This window comes from Sebastes fasciatus, chromosome 6 (genome assembly GCF_043250625.1).
Source record: "Sebastes fasciatus isolate fSebFas1 chromosome 6, fSebFas1.pri, whole genome shotgun sequence".
Taxonomy (NCBI): domain Eukaryota; kingdom Metazoa; phylum Chordata; class Actinopteri; order Perciformes; family Sebastidae; genus Sebastes; species Sebastes fasciatus.
This window is the reverse complement of record NC_133800.1, coordinates 6,454,548-6,473,514: the sequence shown is the minus strand read 5'-3', so window position 1 is coordinate 6,473,514 and position 18,967 is coordinate 6,454,548. Positions and strand designations below refer to the sequence as shown.

The following is an 18,967-nucleotide window of genomic DNA, read 5'->3' as shown; positions in this document are numbered from 1 at the left end:
TGTCCTCATCTTGCAGGCAGATGTGAGTATAACTGATGTAGTTTATTTCAGATTAAGACATTGAAATGCAATGAGTGGAGCTCAGTGTGATTTTAAAAATAATTTCTTTAAACAGGAAAATTGATGACAACTATAGTTAAAGCATTGTTTAATTGTATTAACTTAGAATTGCAATGCCTTTATTGTCTCCTATATAGGTGTCAGACACAGCGGCGACTGTGAAGACATCCCTCACCCTTCCTGATAGCCCTTGGTTGATCATTCTAGGTAAGCACTAAGCCCCACGTTTCTACTTACACTGTACTAGTGCACATATGCAGAGTACTTCTATTGAGCCTGTCAGCAGGCAGTCAGAAGGTGTGGGGCAGGCAGGAAGACGCTGCTTGCCGCTGGAGTTGGAGTTCAGTTGTAGTGAGTTTCTATGGTTATGTCTTCTATATTGTATATAATACACACAACTTTACATTCTTATAAATAGATACTGATTCTGAAACAGTTGTGCATACAGAAATGGATAAATAAATATGTAGTTTTAGATGGTTAATAAATAGTTGACTATAATACATACACAGTGGGCTATGTTTTAGTTAATAAATAGTTGACTCTATAATACATACACAGTAGGCTACGGAATAATAATTTCTCTGATTCTTCTCTGATATGTAAATAGTTTGTTTAAGCTTTTCTCTCACTCTTTCTGGATTAGGGTGTTCCTATAGCTTGTAAATATGTAAATAGTTCGTTTGATATTCTCCCTCCCTTTGTAGATTTTATTTTATTTGTATTAACTTTTTTACTTGATTTCTCCTTCACTGCAACGGACACAACCACTAAGCTTTATGAAAATGAGTGCGCGATGGTGTCGCAAGTATGTAAATGGCTACCTGGATACATCAAAGAGCAGTACAGTAGATGAGTAGCATCTCGCATCCTACATCAAGAATTCCTGATATCTAGCGGAGGCTTAAATTTTTTTAGAAAGGTTTTCAAATATCAGTTGGAAATGCCAATACCATACAAAAACAATAAAGCGGTAAGTGGCCACTTGATAATTCGTCAAATGGTCAATTTGGTATTCAGCCTAAAGCTTTTTGCATTGTGTTTCAGGTCCAATGATTTCCGACCAGCGCTGGATGGTAAGCATCGAGGGTCAGGTGGTGTGTGAAGGGGCATTGTCTGCGTTGGGGCTTGCTGTTGTCTTCACATCCTACTACAACTTCAACCTCCAATATCAGGATCACGCTGCCTGGACACTTGAATTCATACAGAAGTAAGTTTGAATTCCATATAGTCATTTGTGTCAGATGTTTGGGCCTTACAGCTATCCTTGTATCTATCTATGTGTGATAGACATACGATCAGAGAGTAGGGTATGGAGAGTTCATTCCAAAATAAGCTTAAATGATCACTTGGATGTTTGGGTGTGTATGTGTGGTTCTAAAATATATACAAGAAACATAACAGTATTAGCCTTCAATAATATCATTTCATATATAAATTAATAACCCATTGTTATTAGTCTTGAATAATTAAATTAAATAGATAATTATCAAAGAGTCATCAAGTTACCAAAAAAACTCAATGTTATATTCATATTCCAAAAGTGTGACTCATAAAACATCAGGCAAGTAAGCTATATTAGCAAGAAGTATTTCACCATGTCCACGTGTATCTACTCTAATATGCATTGCAAACATAAAGCATGAAAAAGAACGATTTGGGGACTTATAATAAATCAGGTATTATTTATACTAACAATATTTAGCGGTCTAATTTTAGGTAAGAGGTGGTTTGATTCACATTTGTGTCTTTTTGTTTTACCTTGCTATGCCTTGTAGATGCTGTGTCAGGATCAACCCAGAGAGAGGGACAAAGGCACGACAGGGAAAGGTGACCAGCAAGAAGAGCGGGGAAATGGTTCATAAGAAAGGGACATCCCTGAATCCTCATGTTTGCACCCTCCTGCGGAAGCTCATGGATTTCGAGTGGGACTTTGTGTGAGTTTAACAATCACATCCCTGACTCTGTCTGTAGAGACAAACCCTCCATATCTCACTCAATTACTGAAAATCCCTTTATGTCTGTGTCTCACTTATTCACAATGTTATTTTTTATTTAATTTTGCTTAAACTGTTCAACCTGGCATTATTTATACGTTTAATAATTGACCATATTGAGCCAGCACACAGTATTGTTCAACAGTATTGTTCTGTCTAGTGAACCCCCGCAGTGTAACGGGGGAGGCTATTTCATTTTGAAACAGAAAAGTTACAGTATTTACTCAGTCCACAAAGTACAAATGTTTTAAGCCCGTCACTTACTCATACACTCACACATGAATTCATTCATTCACAACAGTATTTTTATTTGTAATGGCTATTTTTGTATTTTTGAATTTTATTCTATTTACAATGTTCAACCTGGCATTATTTCTACGTTTAATATTGAAGATGTTTAGCCAGCACGCAGTATTGTTCAATAGGATGGTTCTGTCTAGTGAACCCCCTCAGTGTAACAGGGGAGGCTATTTAATTTTGAAACAGAAAGGTTATGGTATTTACTCAGTCCATGGACTCAGATATTCATACACAGTCAAATATACACCCTCACTCAGTCAGTCAGATACACACACACACACACACACACACACTGTGTCTCTTACTCACTCACAACTCATCACACCATTTTTATTTGTAAGAGCTTGAGTATTTGAATGTTTTATTTGGATGTTATTTTCTGTCAAACTCAGGTTATTATAATAAACAAGAATAATATGAATATGCCATGTTGTGTTTATTGTTCAAAATTGTTATTTTTCATTTGCTTGTTAGTTTTTATAGATGCTTAAGATACTGTAATTTGTGGAATTATTACAGGAAATTATTGGACATTTTGATTACAACAAGTTACTGTATTTCTCTGATACAGTAGAGATACTGTAAATTGTACAGTATCTTGCTGGTGAAACTGCAACCAATAAATTACTGTATTTGGAATTATTACAGCAAGTTACTGTATGCTTTGATTACAGTAAGCTGCTGTATTCTTTTGATACAGTACAGATACTGTAAATTGTACAGTAACTTACTGGCGAAACTGCTGCCAGTATTTTACTGTAATTTCTGAAATATTACAGCAAATTACTGTATGCTTTGATTACAGTAAGTTGCTGTATTCTTTGATACAGTACAGATACTGTAAATTTTACAGTAAAATACTGGCAGCAGTTTCTCCTGTAAGTTACTGTAATTTTACAGGAAAAAGTTTTACAGTGCAGACATTATGCCAACATCACATTTCTGGTCAGAACATTCTCTACCAATGAAAGATCGCAAAACCTTCCACCGGCATTCTTCCATTTTTTGACCACATTGGGACAGTGGAACTGTCCCAATGGAAAGCTGTACACAAAACACTGACATATTATCATCTTCAAAGTCACTATGCTGAATGTGTTAGAAAACATCTGCCTACAAATCCAGCGCACATGGAGCCACATTAACATTTCTTTAAAGTAATGTTTCTATCCACCGGATGAATGTAAGTCCAGTCTACTTCTAGCTCTGGTTTGCTCTCCTCTAACTCCTGAGGGACAGATCTGCCTTTTTAGCTTCTAAATGCTAAACTACGTTCACCAGCCACTTGCTAACTTTGTCTGTCTGCTGTTTGGTGCTGGGCAGGCAGGTAGTGGGTTTATCAGAGCTAATTAGAGCAGTGACACTAAACCAAAAGAATGATCTGAAAGATGCTAAAATGCACCCGGCTCCAGTGCCAGTAGACTAAACAAAAGCACTTTATGTATTCTGATTAAAGTTGGTGGATTCGTAACACAGAACTGTCACAGGACTACCTTCAAGTTCACATAAAAATTTTCACAATTAACCTGGAAGAAAGCCATCCACAGACTTGTTGTATCCACTTGAGATAATGAGTTGTGTGTGCTCGGCTGCATCTGGGGAATTTTACACGTCCCTGTTTTTAATTGAAATGCTCTCCACTCTGCAATCTTTATACCCAAGGGATGTCTTTATGCGGGATAATATCCCAAAAAGTCTCAACCGTTTCAAAGAAATGCCAGGAAATGCTTGTTGAGTGTGCAGGCCAACCAGACTGCATGTTTATATCTTCTCTCATCCGTTTTTGTTTTAAGGTTATGGGGTGGAAAGACATTAAGTCATTGTGACAAACATATACAGTATGATAGAAAGTAATTTTATGCGGTACAGTGGACACAATCTGTGTTGAGTTCCCTGTGATACTGTATGCTGAACCATCGCTGTGCTGGCAAAACTGTTATTAGACACAGAGAAGGCAGAATATATTGAAACAGTCATGGAGCTAACCTTTTTCCTTATTTAGAATCAGCTCTGGTGTCACTATCTATTCTATGCGATGTTTATTCACACCAACACTAATTTCCAGTACTGAAAGCTGTGAATATCACACAGTAGCAAGTCATTTTTCAAAGCTGTCGTGTGAGTGAGAAGAATATCAACAGGAAAATACAGAGGTAACATTATAATGTGAGGGACGACAAACCGCCTGGTTTATTAAGTGAAATATATCACGCTGCATAAAGGAATTCATGTGCCATTCATTTTTTTTATCTTGTAAAATTAACAGTTTAAGAGGATCACAAAGCATGGTGCTTCCATTTCACACTGGCATTTGAAGAGTTAGATGTGCATTTAGTAATTTATGACTTCATCGACCTCCATCAGCAAAACACATTGACAACATTGACAGGTCTCTGGCACGGCTTACATTCTTTAATTACCATAAATAATACATTCCCTATTTTTTACAAAAGCACAAACAAGCTAGCTAATTAGGACAGAGCCCCAACAGCATAACATCTAGTTAAGATGTTAACAAGTAGCCTATTCAGAATAACAGTGTGCTGTAATAATTTTATTTTTCACAGTTCGTGTTGGAGGAGGGTGGACAAGAAAAGCAGAAATCTGAGCACCTAGCAAAGTATACCCTGAGTCACGAGGTGACACGGAGCCTGATCCTGAATTAATGCACTTAACATTTGACGGATGTGTTGCAGCTTAGTAAATGAGCCTTCAATAGCCTACAACCTGTTCTAGTTTCTTTACAATGTGTATTTAAAATAAAGACTGGTTAATAGTTTGACATTCTGGGAAATACGCTTATTTGCTTTCTTGTCAAGAGTTAGATGAGAGGACATACTGTTTTTTCTATGCTAAATGTGAAGCTACAGCTACCAGCTGGTTAGCATAAAGACTGGAGACAGGGGTTAACAGTTCAAAGGCTCTGTTCAAAGGTAACACAATCTGCCTTCCAGCACCTCTAAACATCATTAATTAAGACTTCATATCTTATTTATCCAGGAAGGTTACTGCTCCCAGCCAAGACATTGTCCTGCACAAAACCACTCCTAAAACCACACAGTGATTTATTTTCCACACTTCTGTTTTTGTATGAATTAACAAATGTCATATGATGTTTAATTCGGGAGCTTTGGTCGCAAAGAACGTACTGTATATTCCCAAGGAGTGAAAGTCAATAGTTTGTTTCATTGCAACATCAGCGCACAGCAGCAGAGCTATGCTGCCGCCATTTTGGACTAAAAAGCGACTACCGATCGCCGGTAAAACATCCACCTACAAAGTGCCGTACAAAAATAAAACCAAATTATTTCGATTCTATTGTCATATTCTACCAAAATGGCCTGTGTTGAACGATAAAATATTATACATACAATAAACATTTCAGTCCAAAATGGCATGAAGCGGCTGTTGTCAAAATTACACCGGAGCTTCATCTCTTTGCTTCTATACTCTTTGTTAGAGGTGTATTTTTTTACCATTGGACGAGGCCAGGCTAGCTGTTTCCCCCTGTTTCTAGTCTTTGCTAAGCTAAGCTAACAGGTTACTGATGCTAGCTACATATTTGCAGTACAAAAAATAGAGTGATATTGAACAGGAGTAAACAAGGCTATTTTCTTTTTGCTATTCTTTTTGTTACCCATGCCAGAGGACAGAGTGTTTTTCTATTAACATTTCTTCACCACCTGTTGACTTTCTGTGGACATCTTCCCCAGTTAGTTAATATCTCACACTGGACAGAAGCACTGCCATGATAGCCTCCCCCGTTCCCTTCCTCTCAAGTCTTGTGTAATGATGAGTGATGTTTCAAAGCGTTGGGAACTGAAGGCTCCCTCCTCCATTGAGAGGCTGGATATGAGCCACTCCCCACGGCCCGTCACTTCATTTCATGCCTTCTTTTCCTGCCTCTCCTCCTCATACATCCATAAAATGGAGGATGTTGATGGAGAGAGATACAAAGGCCCTTTTAACTGTGCCTGTCAAAAGCTAATTCCATCCCGTTGCTGCCCTTCGTCTTTGATATGCCCGCCGATTTGCTGGTGCGACCAAATCAGTGCGTGCTTGTACTCTTCAAATACTTTGGCCTTGTCAGATGCTTTCAAGATTTCAACCTGAGTCTGAGACATCTAACAGAAACAATTACGTGAAGGGATTAACTAATGCTCAGATAATGAATGGGATGAGCCAATCTGTGCTTGTTAAGTGCTACTGTATTTCCTGGTAATGATACCGTCCAGAGAGAGGCCTTTTGATGCTTCTCTCTATATCAATTGTACCGAATAGCAGAAGGATGTGAAATGCACAATTCATCTAAAATGATCTTAATTAGCTTGTCAAAATGTGCTCAAATTAAGGTGGGAGTATCTGCAGTCACTCTTGAAAGAGGTTTTTAATGAAGTTTATGATTCACATGGATAATAGGCAAGCTGACAAGGTCTGTCTAATTACTTATCCCTTTGGCCCTGAACACCAAAGCAGCAACTCTCTGATGTACGCTGATGCTCAGGAAGCCATGTCATCTTTCCAAAGCCATTTCAGGCTGAGGCTGAGGAGTATGCTACATGTCACTGTTAAAAGGCAAACATAAAGTATACTTTCCAAACACACAATCTGTTGAGGACTAAATTACGGATATAGCCTGGATGAGCAGGACCTGAAGTATAAGCAAGACAATATAAGTCTTGAATTATCTATGCATGGAACGCATAGATGCATAAATGCAAATCACCAACATGTTTTATAATGTCAGCTGATTGAATGCAAACCCATACGGTGAATTCCACAACAACACAAAGCATATGCAGAGCCGCTCCACTTCGCCATATGTCGGCAGTAAGTCCTTCAAAGGCCTGCAGTAATTCCTCAGAAACAATACTTCGTCTGAATGTTGTATACGCAACTTTTACAGCCGCATCTATTTCTCACTTGTCTCTCCTCGGATGCAAGGCTGGAATGTTCAGTAATGAACCATGGAGTAAGTAAACCTGAGTCCATTAAGCCCTAACGGATTGATTCAGCCACTAAATAATGCAGGCATTGAAAAAGACAAATGCCTAATCAATATCCGATGCTATTGTTACCTTTACGTGGGCTGTATTGATGGAGAGAAGATGGTTCTGCCCATGTTGTAGCTCTGTTGTGAGAGAATGAATCAGTCATGTAGCAGGAATGGGACGAGAAAACAGAGCAGGGTTGTCGTTAAGGCTAACTACTGCCAAAGACAAAGCACAGTCGAGACAAAAGGAATACTGAGACCAAACAAGCTCCAGACCAAGTCAAGACCATGACTGCCAAAAACTGAGTCCTCTCCCAACTTGAACTAGTCTTTAACCAGCAACCATTAAATGGCATTTCTTTATTCGCAGAGGATAGAAAGTACTACAGCCCTGTAATAGATACAATGTGTTATATATGCGGAGGTCAATAAAGGATACTCTACTGCACCATATGTAACTACCAGATTGTTTGATATACGGTGCCTTGTCCAGAGCATTCCTCATTATGGCATTTATCCAATAATTCTCTGCATTTGTCCCCTCCATTTGATTAAGTGTAATACCAGGATTCCTCAGAGGCCCAAGATTTGTTCTCATCTTTGGAATGACTCAGTTTGTAGGAGAGGGCTCACATATGGTCAGCGCCCGACGTCATTTGCTGCTTGATGGACATGGGCACACCGGTGATTTTGAAGCTGCCAGAATGGCTGGTGTCCACAGATGGCTGGGGCTTAATGCCGCCTCGTAACGACGTTCCTGCCCTTTTCAAGGTGACTTCTTCGAAGGCAAGCAACTACAGAGGTTTGGTCAGCCGTTCTAATGGGGTGTATGTCGGAAATGATTAAGGTACAATCTGTATGATCTGAATGATCCTGTGGGTAATACGTAACACAACCCACACACCAGCTCAAGAGAATTCTTGGTGCGGTATGTTATGAATGGGCAGAGAGAGCGCACGCTGCTCTGCTGTTCCCAAAAGGAACCGGGCTTATCAGGAAGTAAGTTGCTCTGGGCTTATCCTAGCAACCCCCTGATAACTCATTGTAGCCTGCAGATGACATTAACATTTACTCTGTTAGTCCTGGTAACGGATCAGTGTCAAGTCCTGCATTACCATCATGTTGCTGCATCCTTTTCACAAAGTTGACAGCAAACCACAACAACAACACACCCAACTGTCAGAGGCCCTGTACTTGAGATTTATGGGCTGGGCGGATTGAATGAAGATGATTTCACCACCGAAATGAAGCAAGATGAACAGCAGTACAGTAAATCCCATAGTTTTAGGATCACTATCTTTGAAAAGCAGAACCAATGTGTATTTGTCAGGAATCTTGCGTTCTGCTGATTCTCAATGTAAACCTGGATTTGCCGCCCTAGACACCTAAAGCTTAGGCGTATTAAACATGATATATGTATTGTGCTTTAATTACATTCTCCACAGTAACTATGTTTATAGTCTTTCATTAACTTGTGATTAACAGTGATACAAGCGACGGTGGGAAAGTCCGCCTTGTTACCATACAAAACTAAATATGGGTCTATTCTGAACCATCACTGTATTCATAGTTTCTGCAATGAGCAGAGGGTTTGCAGTGGAGATGTCTTGACTAGATGTGTGTTACTGATAGAGCTTTGGTTCTCTGCCCTAACCCGATTGGGCCTGACCCGGTTGTGCTGATCATTCGGTATGGCGTATGTCGGAGATTGTGTCACAAATGTCCAGCCTGGTCAGGCGTGTGACACACTAATGCGAAAAGCAGAAGCATGTAATACGGATGTCATTCTTGCTTTAGGCTTGTCATATTCATGCCATGTAGTCTGTACTGACTGCCATGTGATGACGTAGACTCTAAGGGGAGAAGGACGGCGGGTGGAAGGGCAGGTGGATGGGTCCAACAAATACAGGACTTTCAACCAGGAGACCGGTGTTCGAGACCGGTGTATTGTTTTGTAAGTTACGTTTGTGATGTTCATCAAGGCTTCCGTAGTGATGTAACGTTGTTTCCTAACGAATTTTACTTAGATTATGTACATATTTTAAGCCCAAACATGATGTGTTTCCTAAACCTAAGTGAGTGGTTTTGTTGCCCCTACTGGTACTGCACCTTAATACTTGCATGTAATATTTACGCCTTGGCGAGGCAAAAGGAAACACTGACACACTATCCTCTTGTGGACAGGCGGGTCCATGACACGCTTTGACGTGATATCGGGGTGAAATATCTGTCACCGCACTGATAAAGACTTTAGCTGATTTTAACTTGTAATTAGGGCTGTTACTCGATTAAAATACTTAATCGCGATTAATCGCATGACTGTACATATTTTTCTCCAAAATGTACCTTAAAGGGAGATTTGTCAAGTATTTAGAACTCTTATCAACATGGGAGTGGGCAAATTGTCTTGCTTTATGCAAATGTATATATATATTTATTATTGGAAAGCAATTAACACATGAAAATGACAAATACTGTCCAGAAACCCTCACAGGTACTGCATTTTACATTAAAAATGTGCTCAAATCATAATCAAACTGCAGCCCAACAGGCAACAACAGCTGTCAGTGTGTCAGTGTGCTGACTTGACTTTCAAAACTGCATGTGATTATCATAAAGTGGGCATGTCTGTAAAGGGGAGACTTGTGGGTACCCATAGAACCCATTTTCATTCACATATCTTGAGGTCAGAGGTCAAGGGACCCCTTTGAAAATGGTCATGATAAAATGTGGAACAAACTGTATATGGTATATCGGTATATAGACATGCATGAGGTTGGTGCAGTACGTTGTATTGTCATCACACATTTCACAAAGCAACACATCTGGAGTGTGCCAACTCCCTTTGAATTCATTTGTATCTACAAATGAAGGTGGCTTGTGGGGTTAATCAGCTGTGTTAAAGTGTCCAGCGGGCAGATGTTCTCAGAATAAACTAAAAGCAACATCTGATTGCATCTACCAACTGCTTTGAAGCAGCACCTGTTATTGTGACGCCTGAAATAATGCTTACTGGCTCATCTTAATTTCACAGTTTGTTTATTTATTCATCTATTTTTTTTCATTTAGCAAAGTTAATATCTGGAAGAAAAAAAATAGATGGGCTGTGATATGAGTGGGTGGCATAAGATGCAGCATACTGTAAGATGGGCTCTTGGGTTTTATTGTCTGGTTGACTGATAATCGATGCATCTTCGTCAAAAGATAATCCATCTTTTAGCTAAAGGATGATACAGTTAAACCATAATCTACAATATCTGACCATGAATAAATGCTCTTTACGATATACTGTGTCACAATAAGGATTTGGAAAATTTTCCATTTCCATTTGATTTGGACTAAACTGGAGTGTACTGCATAGAAGCTGAATAGAAGCTGTACGAAAGTACAATACAAGTAAGATTTTTGGCGCGAATTGTAGTAATTTGGCACTAAGGGTTCCAAAATACCTTAAAGGCTCCGTGAGCTGTGTATCACAGTCACTGCTGCAGCTCCAACTGTTAACCGTTTTGGTGAGTCAAACTACAATAACTAACTTCCTGTTAATCAGGACAGTGATGCAGCAGAACAGTTCACAACACCGCCACTCACCTTTGTCTTTCACCTCACGCAGTATCTCTCTCATTCCCCCCTGGGGAGGTGTCTCTCACAGTAATAGACACTGTACTCTTGAAATTAATTTCTGAATTATGTATAGTGGTCAATTTTCTGTTAAATATTTAATACATAAATTTGATGAAAAATCTAATCTGAACCCAACATAATCAATGTACTGAACTGTTGTACTGTAACCTGTCATCATACTGTAATAACTCTGCTGGAGATGTGGAGGGGACATAGTGAAGTGTAATTATGTCCCACTCCTGTCTTGCTGTTGGTCCTGCTAGACTTTAATTAGCTCCATTCTCCTCACGACAGAGAGATTATGACCATATGCCTCGAGGCCCAGCCCAGGTGGTTATGGAGACCAGGCTTCAAAGAAAAAAAAAAAAGAATAATTTTTTGGTTCATTACTTCTGAAAGGAGTTCCTGGTGAGTTTAATAAATGTCATTGAGACAAGCAGGCCACCCAATGAGATCACACTTGAGTTTTTTTGGATTTGGAAGTGACTGATTGTTATGAGAATGAGACAGATTTCATAAAGCAGTTTGGATGGTTTCCCGGTGGCGATGTGAGCACATGGACATACTGTGTGTGGTAAACCCATCTAGACTCAGATTGGCCTTTATTGGCAAAAAAAGAGGCTGTTGGATGAAAATATTTATTAACCAAATTAGTACACGTCAAAGTGTTTGGATGAAACAGACGACTGAAAATGCAGCTGAAACATCGCATGTGTAGACCAGTGGTTCTCAACCTGGAGGTCAGGGGGTTGAAAGATAATTTATGGGGGTCGCCAGATGGTTGATGGCTAAACAAAACTCACCACAAACAAAGCATTATTTATTTAGCCTACATTTATCGATCAGAATATTCACAATAAGCACTCAAAATCAGCACGGGGGAGGCGCGTAGAAACAGCTGATTACGTCGGGCAGAGGGGAGGGCCGCGAGCACCGACCTCATTCTTCTGGGGGGGTCTCGACTCAAAAAGGTATACAAGCCTTTATTGTTAATAATTGTTTTGATATTGATTTAAATACTTTTAATCTTGTCCAATTATTTTTTTATTTCTGCTACTGTCATGATTCGACATACAAATGTTGAATCATACAAAAGTTTCCTTGCTGGAAAAAAATAATACAAAAGTAAAATTAACACAGTTATTATACTGAGTAAAGTAAAACACTACATTATTACCTTCAACAAGGAGGTTGGTTTGTTTGTTTGCTTGTTTGCTGGTGTGTTTTGCCGGCATGTTTTCATGAAACTTGGTGGAAGAGTGTTACACGGGCCATGGAAGAACCCATTACATTTTATAGTATGGAAATGGCATTGGCGGAGGTCTGCACTCTCTGAGTGCCCTACTATAAGTTACCAGCTTTATGTAGCCTCCAAATTTATATTTTGAAGCATAAATTGCTTTCCTTCCACCTACTTCTTGTGGCCTTCGTTTAGCAGCATAACATAGTTGTGATTTTTTTTCTTGGGCCCTCACCCCCAAAATTAAGCGCACGCTCGTGCATGCACACACAACCACTCCGGACAATTGCAAAGCAGACAATTGCTATGTCACCATTCAACTCCCATCCTGCAAACCTGCCACTGCCAAAGCGCCAAATTTATCAACACTAATATAAAAGCCTTCCCTGGACTCAAACAACAGCCTGAAACAGTTGATGCACAACAGAGCCCAGCTACAATAATAAAGCTGCAAAAGAAATGTCGTCCTACCTGGGCCCCTGACAGCTTCTGGGCCCCTGTGCAGCTGCACCGATTGCACCACTGATATTTACGCCATTGCCTAGGTGTGCAACACCTCCTACTAAAAAAAAAGAGGCCACGGACTAGTACATAAGGAGGCAACATAACACTCAAACTTACCTGCACAACAAGATGTCAGTCAGGTCAATCATTTGACATAGCATTGATTAATGGCGTAAATATGAGCGGTGTAACCGGTGCAGCTGCAGAGGGGCCCATGTAGAACGACAATTATTTTGCAGCTTTATTATTGTAGCTGGGCCTTCATGTGCATCATGCGTTTCAGGCTGTGGTTTGAGTCCAGGGCAGGCTGTAAGATTAGTGTTGAGAAATTTGCCGCTTCGGCTGCTGTCCGTGGTGCTGATCAGAGGCTGGTTTGCAGGATGGGAGTTGCATGGCTACATAGCAGTTGTCCGCTTTGCAGTTGTCAGGAGTGGTTGTGTGTGCGCACACAAGTGTACGCTTAATTTTGGGGGGTGAGGGCCATAAAAAAACACACAAACACAACCATGTTACGCTGCTGGCATTGATCACGGCTTCCTAAACTTGTCTCTACTCTGTAATGATGTTTTAATTTCTTTGAACAATCTATGTCTTTTTTTTAATTTGTAATCGTTAAACGTGGTACATATCCCCCATATTGTATAGTTTTTATAGTGGAAAATGAGAGGATATCAAATATAACTTCTAAACAAATATAATGGTATCACTGTGTGCATTTGAAAAAAAACAAAAAAGTCAAACCCCAGTAGATGTTTACTCAGCAATGCACTGATTCAGTGGATTGACATTCCCTTACCTTAGTCTATATGAGCTGTTAACTTCGCAAGAGAAAATATATTAAGAAAATTAAAACATATGTAGGAAGGTTTCAGCCCACAGATTTACCACAGTGTAATGCTTGTGCCCACAGGATCTTTGAAATGAAAGGCAATGTCCCGGTCTCCTAGGATGCTATATCAGCAAAGACTCAGCAATGCAGGAGGGGTGGGAGACACATTACAGGATAAACTCATATTGACACTTCTGGCAGAATTCATCATTTCTGTCCCCGACCATTTTTCTCTGTTTGCGAACGAAGCCTTGTGGCAAGCAGGATGTTTGTGTTCAGACATTTACAACTTTTTAAAAGGTGGAGATATCAAATTCCTATGTTGCTAGTACATGGGGAAAACTGTGTTATGGGGTTAAGCAACATCAATAGCCGATCCAGTAAAAGTAAGAATTAGGGCTGTCAATTGCCTTGTTCACACTTGGTATTAACATGCGTCCTCAGTGATCCGATCACAAGTGGACAGCTTTAAGTAAGTCTGTTCACACCTGGCATTAGAATGCGTCTCCACATGCGTCTTCAGTGGCCACTTGTGATCCGATCTTCGGTTCTCTGGGTACCCACGAGTCTCCCCTTTACAGACATGACCTCTTTATGATAATCATGTGCAGTTTGGGGCAAGTCATAGTCAAGTCAGCACACTGACACACTGACAGCTGTTTTTGCCTGTTGAGCTGCAGTTTGCCATATTATGATTTTAGCATATGTTTTATGCTAAATGCAGTACCTGTGAGGGTTTCTGGACAATATTTGTCATTATTTTGTGTTGTTAATTGATTCCTAATAATAAATATATACATACATGTGCATAAAGCAAGCACATTTGTCCATTCCCATGTTGATTAAATTCTTGAAAAATCTCCCTTTAAGGTTCATTTTGAACAGATAAAAAATGTATGATTAATTTGTGATTAATCGCGAAAAACTATTTTGATCGATTGACAGCCCTAGTAAGAATACATCCAGTTGATTTTAGTTCATTTTGGAATGAAAATGTAGCTTCCAAGAGTTAATATATTCGTGGTGTGGCTGCAGATGATGCATCTATCGCTCACTACATCATACTGAGAGCATCTTTTCCATTTCCATTTTCTTTGTCTCTGTAGTTTCATCCTCTCTCTGTCATTTTCTTTTCATTTTACAGGTCCAACCCTGTAAATTATTTCACATGTGAACAAACAGAAAACTACAGAGAGATCTATGATTTATTTTCCCCTTTCCCTTGGTTTTTATTTCATTCTTTTCCTCGTGGAAACAACACCACATGCAGTGCTATGTACCGTATAATCAGCCCTAGCACATCCTAGCCTCCTTTCTGCTTACAAAGAGGCCAGTTCTTTAGATCCTGGAAGCCTTTTTACCCAGAGCAATCTACAGAGGCCGGCGCTAACAGTAAATTATAAATACGCCATAACCTTTCTGTGTGAACCCTGCCTTTCATCAGCCCCCTGTAGTCAGATGGTCCCGGGCAGGCTCCGCTATTGTGAGCTGCCCTGGCTAATTGTTAAACGTGTTCTTGTCAATCAAGCCTATCCGAAATGGCAACTCCTCAGCCGGCACTACAATGAGCTGCCTGAGCCGCAGTAGCCTTAGAGGAGTAATTGCCGTCCACTCGCCAGAAGCCCATCTCCATTCCATTAGCGGCTGTACAATATGAATGGCTGAAGCTGGTTGTTGACTGCAGACCTATTCAAGCTTGTACATGTGCTGAATAGCCCCTTTTTTTTCTGTGGCATGTGTTTCATTTCCACACGGAGCAGGCCAAACAGGAGGAGAGGTAATTGCATTGGTGACGGCATTGTGTTCGGAGACAGAGAAGCATATTCGCTTCATGAATCAAAAAGCTACAGTGAATAATCGTGGTGAAAACAGTCAACGAGGAGCTTGTGATGTGTGTGAGAGCCAAAAAGAAGTTCACTGTTACACTATGTCACGCAGTTCAATAGAGTTGTTCTAACTTTATTTAGCTGCTGCCGTTGAATTGATCTCCCCCCACGAACTTCATCTAACTCAGTCTCATGGTTTGTTAGGTACATATAAGCAGCTCTACTGAATGAGAAAACACTGCGTAACCTTGGGGGAGGCTGTTGGCAGTTGGCACATAATGCTGAGTTATCACTCTACAATAATGGCAAAACAACATCAGATAAAGACACAAGAAGATAGATGACTAGTGTCATTATTGGCAATAGCAAAAAGAAAACATGCTATTGATGTAGGGGAAAAGCCACTCTATGATGTATAATGAGAGGCTCTGAAATGGTCACCAACTAGTGTTAACGTGTTTGGCTTCAATAAAGCCCGGCGGCAATCTGCAAACCAAGATCCATTCTCCAGCCTCCGTTCGAGTGCTTTTTCAAAGGCGCCCGACACTTCAGAGGTGTCGTTGAAGCCATCTCGAGATTTTGAAATGGATGTGGTGGAAGACGTTAAATGAAGGAGTGGGATCTTTCAAGCATATCTCATTCCAATAAGCCAAAGGAGTGCGTTTAGATTCAGAATGGTTCCACTCGGCTGGAGAGAAACATTTTCTGAATTTAAACGCTAACCAATTCTTCAGCAAGCCCTTCGCTCACATGAAGCGTTAAATTCAACTCAAAGCAGCAGCAAAAGAGATTTACATTTTCCGTATACAGGCTTTAGAGCCTTTGGGTTGGTTGAAGATTTGCATTAAGGGGGATTTTTTTTTTTTCTCCTCCACTCCCATCTAAGAAAACTTTGCAAAGTTTAATCATGGCTTCTGTTGACGCCCCTGGGTTTAGTATCTTAAGCTGTTTCCCCCTGGCAGGGAAACATAAGAAAACTTCATCATAAGCTGTTCCGAAGTCTGAATATAGATTTCACAAATCATTCCGACGAGGACTTTACATCTAAAAATTACCTCCTCAAATATTGGATTTGTAATTATGGCTTTTTGTGTGGCCTTCCTGGTGTACCACAGCACACGAGGAAAAACTCCAGCTTTGGAGGAGGCCTCATTAAAAAAAAACTTTTCTTGCAGCAATTCTCCGAGCAATTTCATCTCCTGCTGAACACAGTGAATTTTAATTCAGTTTAAAAAAGAAAAAAAGTCTACATTTCAAATTATTTATCATTCCAATTTGAATATATTTTAACAGCAGCGTGGGTGAAAATCTGTGGTCCTTACCCGCATGCCGAGCTCGATGTTCTCGCCTCCGTAGACCTCCATGCCGGGATCCAGCAGACCAATATCGCCGAAGTATTCCCGATCAACCACAAAGGAGCAGCCGATCATAGCTGGAGTTCTGGATGAGCAAAGAGAGACAGCATCGTTTGAATATCATTATCCAGCCACTAAACTTTTATGCACCCACAGAGAATGCTTAAATATTCAATGCATATCAAGGCAGAAGGCATCTCAGGTTTTCAAAGTTCTGTTGTGCCTTCCTTTGACCAGAGAGACCAGAGTGACCAGATTTTTCATCTTCCCAGATCAGCCTAGTTCAGTTTAAAAATGTCTTTTATCTAATGCAGAATTGGTGGATTATTCTCTGTGGGTTCATCACCATGAGCTACACCCTTCATATTAAACATAGTAATTTGATACACAATAATATAAAAATATTGATTAGTGCAGCTTTAATATTTAGATGAAATAAAAAGTTGTGTAGAACAGGGATTCTCTTGTCGGGGGTCCGCGAAATAATTTACTATAAATTATAAAATTGTGCTGTCTCATTAAAACGTGCATATCTACAGATGGGGACCAAATGCACCAATAAAACAAGCATATTGTGTCCATTACTCCCACCCACGTTAGCTTTGGGCCAATAGAAACCATGATATATGATATGATATGATTGTTACACACAGCAATAAGTTCATTATTTTATGTCATCTTTACACTGGTAAATTAAAAGATCTGGATTTATTAGGATTATGCCTGTTTTGCTATTGTTCATTAAGGGGTCTCTGGCACCAAAACGTTTGAGAACCACTGGTGTAGAAGATAAAGAAAATAAAACATGACACTAGCGCTATTCTCCATGCCAGTTCAGTACAACAATCCAGCATGGCATTTTAACTGTAACTGTCAGATTTCATTATATTTAATACAACGTTTTAGTCGAAAAACCTAAAAATACTTTCAAAACTAGCGCAACTTAAAAACTACACAAGTTCAGCTGGTAGAGCAAGAGATAGAGAGTGTTTTTCACAAAACAAAGTGGTTACTTTCCACCTTTACTAAAAGAAATGGCCCCCTTTAGCTGCTCTTCCCCCGGGGCTGCTTTTTACGATCTGTCAGACCGTAAGTGCTCTGGGGAAAAAAAAGCCCCACAAAAAGCACGACATTCATACGGAGTACTGAGCTGTGTTATTTTTTTACTCTAAAGTGACCAATGAGTGGCTTTATTCTTCTTTCTGGAATGACGCCCGGGGCGAGTTCACCATATATTGTTACACTCACACATACTGAATAGAAGAGGCATGTGTGTATCTGCCTCTTCAGTTGGAGAGACACAGCAGTAGAACGCACTAGAAGGAGAAAGCTGCATTATGATTCATGGACTATGGGTATTTAAAGAGTGCACTGAGCCATACCGTGTGTGAGCCAGAAAGAAAGGTGCTTTTAGGTTTAGACCACATATAAAACATTGTCTGGACCGTCGTCACCATGGAGTGTTATTTTGAAAAGCCTTCATCAGTAGATGAATTAATCTCTTATGCATGGATGGATGTAAACCCACCTGGACCATTATATTTCAAGAAAAGCTTTCCAACCATTTTTGCTCACAGAGCGTGTTATACGAGTAGTGCCAAATATATGTTAGTTGCTCAAAATAAGACATTTTAAAGAAACAACAGTGTGACAGGTTAGTATATATTTTCACTAAAAATGCAAGCTTTTTTCTTCATGGTGATTACTGATTAAAAGTTATATTTTAACACTCCTTATTTAAAACAATTTAGAAGTGCTCGCCCACTCTCATTATTCATGTGGAATCCATCAAACTACAGTGACACTTAATTCAAAGTAGAAAATAAATACTCTAGGGCTGTCAAAGTTAACATGATAATAATGCATTAACGCAAAATTTGTTTTAACGCCACTAATTTCTTTAACACAACTTGCGATTTTTTGGTTGAAGAGGGCTCAGTTTTAAAGCTAGAGTGAAGATACTGGCAAGATATGAAACTAGAAAACCTAAGGAATACATTGTCAAGCATGTCGTACTAGCTTGCCTCGAAAGAAGCTAAATAACGCTCCAAACTTGCGCTAAATTTTGGCAAGGAAAAACTGGCATGGCCATTTTCAAAGGGTTCCCTTGACCTCTGAACTCAAGATATGTGAATGAAAACGGGTTCTATGGGTACCCACGAGTCTCCCCTTTACAGACATGCCCACTTTATGATAATCACATGCAGTTTAGGACAAGTCATAGTCAAGTCAGCACACT

At 39.7% G+C, this 18,967-nt stretch overlaps 1 protein-coding gene across 1 annotated transcript in view; it reads right to left on the bottom strand.

The window, feature by feature from the left end:
- The window catches only part of galnt9 (polypeptide N-acetylgalactosaminyltransferase 9), a 111,583-nt gene that overhangs the window by 30,203 nt on the left and 62,413 nt on the right, over window positions 1–18,967 (bottom strand). Inside the window, exon 6 of the mRNA XM_074637332.1 lies at window positions 16,696–16,813. Within this exon, the coding sequence (XP_074493433.1) occupies window positions 16,696–16,813 (118 nt within the window). The remainder of the gene's footprint in view (window positions 1–16,695; window positions 16,814–18,967) is intronic.